Source organism: Trachymyrmex cornetzi, unplaced genomic scaffold (genome assembly GCF_001594075.2).
Source record: "Trachymyrmex cornetzi isolate Tcor2-1 unplaced genomic scaffold, Tcor1.1 scaffold1473, whole genome shotgun sequence".
In the NCBI taxonomy this organism is placed as follows: Eukaryota; Metazoa; Arthropoda; class Insecta; order Hymenoptera; family Formicidae; genus Trachymyrmex; species Trachymyrmex cornetzi.
The window spans coordinates 12,932-26,522 of NW_017296063.1; the positions used below are offsets into that span (position 1 = coordinate 12,932).

A 13,591-nucleotide genomic window follows, 5' to 3' on the forward strand; every position below is an offset into this window, starting at 1 on the left:
GTTTCAAAAAGTTTATTTTTTAATATAAAAAATAAATATTTCGGATTTCTAATATTTTTTTCATAGTAGTAGACAGTACAAAGTTTTTACTGATGTAGTTCATTTACTTTAAACATAGTAACTAATACTTAATAAATTAAGATTTTGATAGGTGCGGCGTATATATCGGGGTTACCCTATACTATAATTTAACTAATAACCGTCACTTTTACTGACGGATCGGTAACATAACTGATACAATTTATTTAAAATGAAAAATACAAAATAGCTACCAGAAAATTATTTAAAATACAAAATCGATGAAAAGTGATACAACTCATTTATAAAATAAAAAATTTTAAATAAGTTCCAAAAACGTGTTTAAAATATTAAATAAGATATAGATCAGAAGAAGTTATTTAAAATCATAAATACCAAATAACGTTTTAATTTTTTCTTTATTTAAAATATATATTTTAAATAAATTTATTTGAGATGAGACCGAGCCCTGCTTGCAGGAGACGATGAACAGTCGGATTGGATCGGAGAATCGAGTTGGCGGGACGACGGAGAGAGCACTAGCGACGACAAAGCCACATCGGATTCGACCTTCCAAATGATATTACACGGCGAACATTCGGTTGCAGAAGCCAAGAAAAATTATAGACAGAGAATACAACGCATTCGCGAAGGTCTTAGCGGTAGAGAGATTCGTGCTGGGCGACGTCACGTCGACAACAAGCCCGGTTATTCCATTATAACGTCAGCTAATGAGAAGGTCTCTCGGTTTCTGCAAGATCCTACACAGAGCGAACTGAAACTCCATCCTATGCGACAACCTGAGCGAGAGAAGCTACGTCGACTCGCCAATTTGTATAGTTTAAGTATGAAGGGCGATCAAGGCTGCCCGATACTGTATAAAACGCGACATACCACGCAGGCCGTGTGTGTAGATCAAGTATCATTGAACAGATTCTCAGACTACAAGAGATTGCGTAAGACACCGCCGAATTCTCCAAATTCAGACTCTACGATGCAAACAGAGGAGCCTCAGATTTCCAGCACGAGCTTTAGTCCACAAATTATAAATCAAGCGCAAAGCAATATTGGCTCTATACAAGCAAATGTACAAACATTATCTTCGTTTGAATGGGAAAGCGAAAGTATGGACATTGAAGTACAAGGAAAGCCAAAGTTTCCTGATTTTGGGCATTCCAAATCTAGTTAAAAAAAAAAAATATATATATATATATATTCATTGTTATTGTTTCTTTTAAATAATATGTATATGGCATATACACATGTATGTAAGTTTTCTGTATAAACTCTTTTATTTTACTATTAGAATTGGAAATGTTAATATTCGTAATAATTATATGACATGAAGAGATTCTACAAGAACTGTAATATAAATAAGTACTTCACTGCTTTTAATTAATAAATTTATAATTATTCATATATTATCGTAATTTACTATTGTAAAAATTGTAATATTTATACGCAACTGTTATAAAACTGGGAAAAATTATAGTATATGTAAGACTAATGGTTCAGAATCAAATTCACTTCCATATTCATATTAAAAAAAACCAGTTTACTTATCTTTTAAAATAATACATTAACTTCATCGCTTTCATAATTTACATGTTTAACATTTGAAGGCCATTCTATATTGGTCGTATCGTAGACATCGCAAGTCACAAGCTTGTTGCTTCAGCCAATCCGATGCTTCAATTTTAAAGTCACATGATGCTTCCAACGGTACGATATGACCAATTATATTACAATATAGTATAGTGAATAATCATTTACTGTACAATGTTTTTTAATTTTAAAATAAAACATATTTTGATCTTGAATAAATATCTATTAGATATTGAATAGATCAGACTTATAATACAGAAAGATATTTAAGAAACTTGCAAATGTTTGTTGTAATTTTATGATATTACAGTACAAGATTCAGATAGACGTTCATGACAAGATCATTTTTTAAATATTTTTTCTAGTTAAATTAATTTATCTGACCCTGTCTTTTAGCTGCTGGAATATTTTCATTGGCAATTATTTGAAACTCTTGAAAACGTTGAGATATCCTCTGGTTCATTTTCAAGTACTTTTCCATGCAATTAAGGGCGCATTTTTCTTCTTTGGCTCTGATTTCTCGCGTAGTGAAGTCAGATATGCAGTCGATAAAGCATATTTCAGAAAGCTTATTATATGAGGTTAAGAAATCTCGAAACTGTTGAATACAAATATACAGGTTATATTATACATGTAACAGTTTATCTCATTGAAGATGTATATATATCTATATATATATGTATGCATCTTATATAGATATATATAACTCGCATAACGCTAGTATACTTTTAGTCAGCTTATGGAATAACTAAACTATTGTTCAAGAATTAATGTTAGAAATACGTACAGATTTAATCTGATCCACGTCGGTCGGAACTTGCATCGCCATTGTCAAAGCTTAATATTTACACAAAATGTCTTTGTTAGCTTCTGCCTCTTTGTGTTCCCATAAATATCGCATCTAATTATACCAGACCACGCCAAATTCCGACGGGCGATTTTGAGGTTAGGATAAACACGTGCGCGCGATGCATGTACACAGTTACAATGTAGGTGTGGAACGTTGAAAAATAAAACTGACGTAAATGAATATTCGTTGGGTGCGTGACACTCTCGCCATCTATTGGTTGTAAAAAAGCAGGCGGTGTAGTTAACTCCCGTGTACTCTACTGTCGTCTAAGCTGCTTTTTAATCTTCATTTTTATAGATATTCAGTGCTTTTATTGCAAAACAAAACGTCTTTAGTCTTTTTTTTTTCTTATGTATTCGGTTCCTATCGGCGCGTTCTTAAACTATTTCCATTCATTTCGATTCTCGGCAGTTGGCAACCACAGAAGTTTGTTAACAACGCGACCGTTTGAATGAATTTTAAACCGCCGTTAAAATGATCGTCTGGTAAATGCAGTGCAATTTCCTCGACATTATTTGAACAAATATCGCTCTCCAATTCGACATTTTTAAACGCGTATACATTGATAATTGTAAATGCTGACGTTCCGTCTTCTTAAAGATCCCTGTATGATTTGCCGATCACAGTACCATGCGTAACTGACGTTCCATCACTTTCAAGGGTCTTATCGATCGGATCAGCTATTTGAAAGAGTGGGAGAAAAGCGAAATCAGCCGGGAAATTCATTCGCGCGCGAGTTTCGGATCCAGCTGCTGCCGAGCCGCAGCTGCATTTAAAAGGTAAGTTCGCGGAGAAATTTTTGAGCAGGAGCAGAACGCGCGGTGAAAGTCAAACGACGACCAGGCTAATTAAACGATTATTTAATCGCCGTTTCTGGAAGAAATCGGCGGATGTCCCAACGGCAAGAAACGAGCGACAGATGTGCCGTATCGATGTCAGATCAAGGCACGAAAAAGATCCGTGTCGTTGCCTGTTGTGTCACATTGGCTGCGTTTGGCAGAAAAAGCAGCTTTGCAATTGTTGTAAGATTTATTTAATATGATTGATTTATAGGCCCGACTTTTACACCGCAACGTTACTTTGCCTTTAATAAGCGAGGCTTGAAACTCTCACTTTCTCTCTTTAAAACTGAGAAAGAAAAAGAGAGAGGGGGGAGAGAGAGAGAGAGTGTGTGTGTGTTTTAAGCCTCGCTTAAAGTCGAGTAATGTTGATGCAATCGGGCTTTATATATTTAATTTCAGTGAGGAATTAAGGATAAGAAGCAATTATATTGAAGATCTTACGACAATTGCAAAGCTGCTTTTTCTACTGAATGCAGGTTATTATTTTCGAATGACGATCAACGATATTGTTATCGAGTTACATTGGCTACATTTGCAACGTGAATTTAGGCTGTGGCCTGTACCCCAAATTCAACCTAAACTACCTAGGTCCCTCGCTGTCGACACTTGACAAATAAAAAGGACTCCTACTCTGTAACTGGCTTTATATGCCTACTGACAGTTGTCGGTGTCGTTGCGCAGATATTTTATATGTGGTGAAAAAGCTAACAACAATTATAGAATAGGAGAAGAATAAAGTCCTAACATTTTCAAATTTGCCCTTTATTTTCTTTAAGAAAATATGGTCACCGTACCAGTGATATATGTCAATTTAAGATTAACAAACGACGGTAAGCCGATTTATTTCAGGTTATAGACGGCCTATTTCAAGTCAAATCATCAAAAACCGAAGCCCTATAGCTAAGGTAGCAACCATGTAGGTTTTTCTTGAGAGGAAACGTGACAAGGAAAAATTTTTACGTATGTATAGGTTCGTACACGTACACATATATATACAAAAAATTTTCCCTTGTCACGTTACCGTTCTAGCGAAAAAGCTCTCAAGGGAAAAAGCTACATGGTTGCTACCTTGGTTTGAAATAGGCCGTCTATAACTTGAAATAGATTGACTTACCACCGTTTGTTAAATTCAAATTGACATATATATTATTGGTACGGTGACTATATTTTCTTAAAGAAAATAAAGGACAAATTTGAAAATGTTAGACCTTTATTCCTATGTTTTCAAACCAATTTGTGACTATCAAGAATCTGTGCATTATAAAATTTTATTGGACAAGTGTAATCAAATTGCACAGTTTTCTAATAGTTTTAAACTGTATGATTCGACTGTATTGGAACAAATCTTTGATCTAAAATAATAAAAGATTCGAAATAATAAAAAATGAAAACAATTGTAGTTTGAATAAATGTGATTTTAAAAATTAAGACAAAAAATTAACAAAAACAAATTGTATTTATCTGCATGAAACTGTAAAATATTTTCCGTAAAAATTTGCTCATTAATATAATATTAAACATTAGAACGCTAGTTAGAAAAGAACTCGGAAAAGAATTTCCCATAATGTTAAATAAAGGACAGTAAAGGACAATATCGGAAAATAAAGGACAAAATTGAGTTTTGAAAAAACAAATAAATTTAAAGGGCAGCTACCTAAAATAAAAGACTGTCCTTTACAATAAAGGACGTATGATCACCGTATTTGATAATGGACATATATCGTATCTCGTAAGTAAAAAAGTTTAAAAAATGTTTAAAGGGCTTCGAATGTTTCGTGTTCGAAAAGTTCAAAAAATTCGTGTTCAGGCCGCTTACGGTGTAAATGATTGATATCTAGACCTATTTTGGGTCGCATTATAGGTCAGGCCGCGTAGAGATCTCTCAGTGTAAACGTAATCATTGGGCTTATTCTTTTTTAGTTGAATTTTTTACACAGTTTATTTTTCCTTTTTTCTTTCAACTTGAAGAGAAAAGGAGAAAAAAAATGAATTGTGCAAGAAGTTCAGCTACAAAAAAACAGATCTATTGTGGTTCGTATTGATATTTCACTTTTATCGATAAATGCGCGCATTTAACATATAGTTTAACACATTATCAGGAAAAGTAGTTTTGCATCATAAAGAGATGCTATTTTCTCAAGAGAAATTGTTTTTATTTAAAATTTCCTACGTTATATTTATATATATTTTGAATACGCAATTTAAATTTATATTACATAGCGTCAATTATATTATAGATATAATAAATATATAAATAAATCTAATTTATAAACAGAAAGATAATAATTAGAACACTGTACCGAATTTTGGCACGATTTATAGAAACATAGATAGATCGTCTAGAGCGGATTTTACGAACGAGCTTTCAGTTCGATCCTTCTTGTCAATGACTCTTTACTTTAAACTTTAAACCCAAAGTTCACGCCAATAGTGGAAATCGAGCGTCAATCGAGGATTAGCGGGGTTTAGCCGTTCAGTTCAATTGAGTTTCCGTAGCGTCCGTTCCGCACGAGCTTCTCCGTAACGTTTTGTCTTCATCACAGACTTATATAAGTTTGTGGTGTTCGTTACGGTAGCGCGAGCCGGAGACAGCTGACAGCCAAGGGTTTCTCAACGAACTTTTAAAACGCGCTGTACTTACGTATACACCCGACAAACTTTAGAACGCACGCACGTTAAATCGTCAGTTCATCCGCCGCGTTTTTCGCGAAATCCCACGCGACGATAGAGATTAACAATAAATACAGTTTGTTTTGTTTTCGAATGTCGAGGGAGTGCAATGATGTATCGCGCGATTGTTTAGCGAGCTAATTCGTGCGGTAACGTTCTGCCATAGATTTATAACCTTCGTTCCTATAACACGTCGCCACTTTATCGCTGACATGATTGTAAGTTATGGCGATTCACGCCGATTTGCATTTAATTTTTTCTTTTTTTCGATATATCTTTCGTTAAAGAGGCACACAGGCAGCAAATGTCACATGTTGAGAAATTCAAAGGCGTATGGCAAATATAAGCGATAATATTTTAATAAGTTCTCTATGGAAAAATGTAAAGCAAGCTATTTTGTTACGATTTAATTCTGGCATTATGACTGAAAGCATTTTATCGTCAGAAAATAATCTAAAGAATTCTTTTCTTTGTCCTTCTAATTTGTTGCAATCGAATGCTCTAATTTATAGTCCTGTTCTTTTTTCGAAGAAAATGCTGAATCGGTGTACATTATTTGTTTCACTCCAACTTAAACTGTATCAGTGTATATCAGTTCAGAACTTTCTTTGAAAAAGAAAAGGATCTATATCTGCATATTGTTATTTTAGATTTGTTTTTTATAGCTGAAACTAACGTACACTTTTGGAACTTAACTTAAATAGATATGTTTGATATTTTGTGGAAGCAAGTTTAGTACAGAAATAAAAAAAACGGATTTAAAATACATCCAGTATTTTACATTTGAAGTTTTGTTCCAAGATTTACTCATAAATAACATTAAATTAAATATATCATTTTTTAACGCTGTTAATTAATTTTATCGTTTACTTGCAATAAATTATAGTAGCAATTTATATATGATTGTTTTATATATGACATTAATCTATGTATCTCGCGTTGTAATTGATGTCTGATGACGCTGTTGAATATCTTTCAGGGAACTAAATATCGCGATCGTGGAAGAGGTGCCGTCAACATGTCCTCAAGAAACATTTCTTCAGAGCGTCGCTCGAAGTCCATACTCGATAGAAAAAAGCCCGTATCCGCAGGAACGTTGCCGCAAAAGACGCGATCTTCGAAGGACGAGGCCGCTGTAAAAAGTTGCGCGACAAAATCACGAGGTCTTCGCGGGCGGCGGCTTCTTTCGCAGAGAGAAAATAAAATGTTGCGCGACGACGTGAAACACAAGGTTCACTTGTCCGACGAGACCAGCGTCGCCAGCGCGAGCAACAATGATCCGATTTACATTTTACGGAAAGAGATACACGACTGGAGGGTATCCGGGCAATTAACGGACAGATTTGAGCGCGATTGTCGTCTTACCGAAGACGAAACGGAGAAGAGTTCTGTTCAAGGTAAAAAGTAAATAATAACAATTATATTTAATCTTTACTCGCGCGGTTTTTTTAACGCTATCATGTGGAGTGTTTCAATAAATATAAAGATCGCATATTCCTGGTAAGAAAGTTAAATGTACTCACATTCGCCGCGTTAAATGATCAATGGCAGTAGAACTCGGTCATTCGTGGAGAACATCTGGATCTGGTAAATCCTTGACGACTGTTTCACGGTTTTCTGAAAATTATAAAAATTTATTATTAAACGCGCTGATACTCCATATGAGTAATAACGTTAAAAAAAAACATTATATCTCTATTTTCATTGTTTCTCTTTGATGATTTACGAGAAACAAAGATTGATAATATTCCATATATTCTTTAAAAATAAATGCATTTTTTTTTAATTGACGAACAATTTGTGCTATATATAATATGTATAAATAGTATACAATTTATTGAATTTATAAGACGGGGATCAATCAGAATCTGGTTATCTCAACTAGAATTATAACAAATTCAATCAGAGAAAATTCTGATTTGTCCATTTTCAACCAGAATTCCAATTAATTCCAACCAGACTTTTTCCAGTATATGTAATATCGTTGAAACAAATAATTATTATAATCTATATAATATATTTTAATTAATAAATGTTTTCGAGTCATGTGATGTAACAATGCGACTGTTTTGTGGTACACGAAATTATAATAAGTTGTATTCTGTATAATTTGTTATTTGAAAGTTTTACGCTGAGGATGGTTCGAACTTGAACCGAAACGTACGAAATTGAATTTACCTATGTTTGTAATAAAGTTTTTCTACAATTAAATAATTATAATTTAATTTGCGCACCGTTAAGCACGATGACTCCTATAGCATTTATATTATAATTGTAGTTTGAATTTTGAAGAGTCCGAACAGTGATATTTTAATTCCCTGGCGAAAACTTTTAGTGAGACATTGTGTTTATACCTGTTTAGTTAGCGTTTTATCAATGGTTATATTGTTTATGAAGAGTTTTATCGATGGTTGCGTTGTTTAAGATTGTTTATGAAGAGTTTTATTGATAGTTACACTATTTTGAAGCACAATAGAGGATTTACAAGGTGTTTGCAAACACCTTGTAAATCCTCTATTGATTAACATTTTATGAACGCTTAACTATAATGGAAATGTTTGAGATTATTCTTTAAACGCCATTGTAACATTTCATAAGAAACGCTTTGAAAACAGTCGCATAACGCTGACTTCACATGTGCATCAAAACATCTCCCAAACATTCTGTTTATAAACAAATAATAAACATCTCCACAACATGAAGATCTCTATTAAAGGCAGTATAGAAACGCAAGTCAAACATTTCTCAAATACTCAAACACAGGACCTGACATGTCTTTCCGATTATATTAAGTGTATTAGTCATGTTCCGTTCGAGCTGCGATCAATGCGTTTTTTAACTTGATACTTTTTAGTGAATATTAATGGTAATTAGTTGATCTAATGTTGAGACGAATTCCTTCTATGTCTTGGGGTGAGTCACCAGTTTTATTATTAAAATTTGAAACTTGTTCAATAGAAATATTTATAAGATAATTTTAATGTTTCGAATAGATTATAACATCAAATCTGCTAATCTGATGGTGATTTTTTCTTTGATATGAAGGGATTGATATTTTAAATTTGTTTTGCTGAAAATGGTTCCAAAGTGAACTGAAACGTACTATTTTTGGAATAAAGAACCTATTTTTTGGATTGAAGATCGCGTATTAATTACCACGCTGACTCTCATTCGCCCTGGTTTTGGAGTTTTTTGTTGTTGAATTTGGGAGAGTCCGTAAGAAGATTACATTATTATTGGTTGGAATTATAAAACTCATTTTCATGATTTTATATAGAAACAAGTCACGAATAAAACTATGAAAATGTGGTTTATTGTAAGTAAAAAATCTTTTTTAATGAATTTATGTCATATTTTGCGTTGCATGCAAATGGATAAAACAAAATATGAGAGATAAATTCTTTTTTTTATTTTTATTTATTATTAGATCACTTCATAACTATCATAAATATTCAATAAATGTTCTAAAGTTCAAATAAAACATCTTCTAAACATTTAAGTAAACTTAGATGTTTATTGAAAGTTTATAAGAAGTTTGCTTAAATGTTGAGAAGATGTTTCATTTGAACTCTAAAACATCTATTGAATTGTTCATAAGATAGAAATTTAAACATGGAATTGTTTAAGAGATGTTCACGATTATGTTTCATAGGCGTTTAGGAAGTGTAAGATGATGTTTCTGGAGTGTTGCAAATGTTCAGTGGAAAGTTTAATTCAAACATCCTCTGAACATTTCCAACACTCCAGAAACATTACCTCACACTTCCTAAACGCCTACGAAACATAATCGTGAACATCTTTTAAACAATTCCGTGTTTAAATTTCCATCTCATAAACAATTCAATAGATGTTCTAAAGCTCGAATGAAACATCTACTCAACATTTAAGCAAACTTCTTATAAACTTTTAATAAACATATTATTTTCGCCAGGGTTGTTAATGTTTTCGAGTCATTTGATTCTAAAGTAAATTATCAAATTATAAAACGCATTTAAATTGAAATATGAATTAATGAAATCATTAAGAATTTTTCTCATCAAGGATTCCAAGGATTTATCTTACATCAATTTTAAGGAAAACCGCGTTTAATAATAAATTTTTATAATTTTCAGAAAACTGTGAAACAGTCGTCAAGGATTTACCGGATCCAGATGTTCTCCACGAATTACCGAGTTCTACTGCCATTGATCATTTAACGCGGCGAACGTGAGTACATTTAACTTTCTTCTTATATGTAATATATGCGATCTTTATATTTATTAAAATTTTATATTTGCTTGCGCGAAAACACACGCGTGTTTCGTTAAAATGAATTATTATTCTGGATTATGTGTTGAAATAATCGTACGCGTTTATTTATGATTCGAACAATTATACTTTGTAATACATCGCGAGAAGTAACAGGAAATGACAATCGCAGAATTTGCTCGATTGAGTAATAAAATCCTTTCTTTTTTTAGATACGGTCAGGTTTTATTTTGACAAATATCACCTATGATATCCGGTTATCGTCGACGCGTAATTCAATCGACCGGTTACATCCTGTATTCATTTTTCTCCGCGGCGATAGTTGCACAAACGACTTTTTCCATCGATTGTCGGAACCGCGTGTCCGGTCCACTCGTTCGCGTAGCGCGAGAGTTATCACGGTGCGAGTTATTTTCTCGCCGTGACTTACAAGCCCCGGTTTTTGTCCGGTGCGGTTCACCAGCGCGTTGTTACCCGCCAGTGATTTCTTGTCAGTGTCTCAGGTAAAGCAATGGCTCGAGAAATGAGGTAAGTGAGTAACATTTCTGCTTGCAGTGCACGTGTGATGCATGCGACACACATCGTTTTTGCGACTGTATTTTTATATATGCACGTATTTTTATAAACACGAATCTGGCGTCGATCAAACCGAATTGAACTGATTAAAAAATAGAGAGAGAAATGGAAAGAGAGAGAGGTGTGCATTTATTAAAAAGCTCTGCCATTGATCATTTAACGCGGCAAACATGAGCATATTTAATTTTCTTATCGGGAATATGCGATCTTTATATTTATTTAAATTTTATATTTGCTTGTTGATATTCCCTCAGGCGCACAAAAATATACATTGTCAAAAATGTTCAGTTAAGTATAGTCTTAAGATGTCGTGAATCGATCAGAGAGTCATATTAGCACCTTAAGACATTACTCAAGACTATCTTAAAATAAGATAGACTATGAATACCTCTATACTCTCTATAACACTTGGCTCTTAATTTTTATTACAAAATGCTAAAATCTACAGTTGAAGAATAAAGTATTTGAACATACGAAAAATAGGAATGAGGAATTATTGGATAATTATATAAAAATAGAGAGAGAGAGAGAGAGAGAGAGAGAAGAAAATAGTATATAATATACACTGTTCAAAAAAATTATGGCATAGAAAAATTATGGGTAAAAATTGGCCAACTTTGGCTAACGATAATTTTGCGAAAAATTATCGTAGAATAATGTTTCTTTTTTTTTTAATTAAAGCTTGAAATCTCTTCTTTTTTCGCACACACACGCTGTGCAAAATCCGACAGCAATCTCGTCGTGGAGCATATCAGATAATGATAATGTCCATACATGTAAAAAATACAAGGGTAACTTTAAGGTGCTGTAACTTTGCGAAAAAAAATCGCAGCGACATGTTTTTTTTTTTTTTTAAATTAAAGAGAAAAGTTTGAACTTTATGTCGCTGCATACAGCATTCCCTAAAAAAATTTTACAAAGTCCGTGCATTCCGTTAAACTTTGCAATTTTCAATATGACAAACACATATTTTTGAGAGTTACAATGGCAGAGGTGTATCGAACTTAAAATCTGACCATAACGTCTTAAAGAAGAGATTTCAAGCTTTAATTTAAAAAAAAAGAAACGTCATTCTACGATAATTTTTCGCAAAGTTATCGTTAGCCAAAATTGGCCAATTTTTGCCCACAATTTTTCTATGCCATAATTTTTTTGAGCAGAGTATATATATATATATGCATATAAAATAGAAAGAATGTATAAGAGAAAGAGAGAGGGGGGAGGGGGGCTCGTGTCTGTTACGTAAGTAACTGTAAATAAAGAATGAGAGAAGCACGGCTGTTCGTCTCTACCTGCTGCGCTCGCACACCCACCGAGAGCAGGACTACGTCATTCTGGAATTTTCGAAAGTTTCGTCTAACCGGTTCTCAATCGCGCGCGCCCGAGACCCGTTCGTGACTCGCCACCGATAATGCCTTCGCCTGCGGTGGGATGCACACCGCGTACCGTTTGCTGGAAGCCGATCATCGTTCACCGATCCCCTGACGTTCTCGCGCGCGAGCGAAATCTCCCGCAATATAGTGCGACTCGCGAAATATACGTGGATATAAATTAAATGTTTGATGTGTTCAGCAGAAAAAGTAGCAGTTTAACTGAAACAAGGGAGTTAAACAATTTAATTCAAGAAATTGCATTTAATTTTACTCAAATTTAATGTAATATTTACTAAGTGCATATACTCTCTAATATGGACTATTGCTTACTTTAAAACTAACTACAGAAATACGCGGAAAATATATTTACATTTTCAAGGACGATTACGATAACTTTAGCCCCTCAAAATGAAAACGTTTTTCAAAAGCATTTTTAGCAAGAAACACACGAGAAAATTAGTAAAAGATTTCTACAGGCATCAAAATAACAATTACAAACGGACAAAAAGGAAAAACGGATTTCAGTCCACAAACAAAAAGTAAAGCGATCCTACCTGAGGTGTACCTCACCTCCTTCCCCCTATCTTGACTGTCTCTAAAGGACTACGACTTTCCATGTGAAACAAGATCTACCTTCTCTCTTTACCTAGGGGCATCCGACTTTTCAAGCAAAGCGAGGTTCACCCCACCCCAAAATATGGTTTGAGTTAGGTTACTTTCTTTGGTGGTGGAAAGGGTGGAGCATACTGCCATGCATATACTTTACAAAGCGAGAGCCATCTCACCTCCTTTCCTGCCTAAGGGAGGATCTGCACGTCCCACTTTCCACGCATAGCAACGTCCAACCCTATCCCCTCTCCCGCCTAAAGGGCTTCGACTTTTTATACAAAGCGAGGTGCATTCTACCTCCCCTGCCTTTTGATATTTGTTAATTAAAGAACTTTTTTACTATTTTTCTCGTATTTCTTGCTAAAAATGCTTCCAAAAGTCATTTTTATTTTGAAGAGCCAAAATTATCGTAATTATGCCCATTTTTACATATAAAAGTTAAAATTAAAAATTAAAAGAACATGTTATTGGACTCAAGATATTGAATTACCATTACTCCTTTGGTATTTAACAGTGCAATGAGGAAAGAGCGTAACAAGAATCAATCTTAAAGAATTTTACAGCAGTTGCAAAACTGCTTTTTCTTATACTGAATGCAACAAATTCCTGCGCCTTTATCCGCGATCAACATTTGATCATATCCGTAAAACATAAGATAAAAATTATAATAATTTAATTAGAAAATATTATTATCTCAGTTTGATTGCGTTGCAAGACAAATAATTGGCGCGCAGTTATATCTGAGATAAAAATTAATGAAATACATATAGATGTTAAGATGTATTATTCCAACGTCTGAC

At 33.7% G+C, this 13,591-nt stretch overlaps 3 protein-coding genes across 6 annotated transcripts in view; 2 read left to right on the forward strand and 1 right to left on the reverse strand.

Annotated features, from left to right (window-relative positions):
- The window catches only part of LOC108757916 (G patch domain-containing protein 2), a 7,201-nt gene extending 5,963 nt beyond the window's left edge, over positions 1-1,238 (forward strand). The window contains exon 5 of one of the 3 annotated variants that reach the window (XM_018502615.1): positions 498-1,237. In XM_018502615.1, the coding sequence (XP_018358117.1) occupies positions 498-1,207 (710 nt within the window). In that variant the 3' untranslated portion in view covers positions 1,208-1,237. Of the gene's footprint in view, positions 1-497 lie in introns of all 3 variants that reach the window. The other 2 variants (XM_018502616.1, XM_018502614.1) reach the window with 2 other exon arrangements.
- A 696-nt stretch (positions 1,239-1,934) lies between these two features.
- Tim9a (translocase of inner membrane 9) lies at positions 1,935-11,211 on the reverse strand. 2 transcript variants are annotated; one of them, XM_018502618.1, is made up of 3 exons: positions 11,198-11,211; positions 2,411-2,729; positions 1,935-2,221 (listed from the first exon to the last, which is right to left on the reverse strand). In XM_018502618.1, exons 2-3 carry the CDS (start codon positions 2,450-2,452, stop codon positions 1,994-1,996), a joined length of 270 nt encoding a protein of 89 aa, XP_018358120.1. In that variant the 5' UTR covers positions 2,453-2,729; positions 11,198-11,211; the 3' UTR covers positions 1,935-1,993. The 2 variants fall into 2 exon arrangements, with proteins under 2 accessions (XP_018358120.1, XP_018358119.1); XM_018502617.1 differs by lacking the exon at positions 11,198-11,211 and having other exon boundaries at positions 2,411-3,035.
- Positions 6,143-10,191, forward strand: LOC108757915 (uncharacterized; the record flags this gene model as incomplete). Its single annotated transcript, XM_018502613.1, has 3 exons — positions 6,143-6,203; positions 6,965-7,382; positions 10,098-10,191. Coding segments are annotated over exons 1-3 (518 nt in total), but the record flags the coding sequence as incomplete, so codon positions are not given.
- Positions 11,212-13,591: the final 2,380 nt, after the last annotated feature.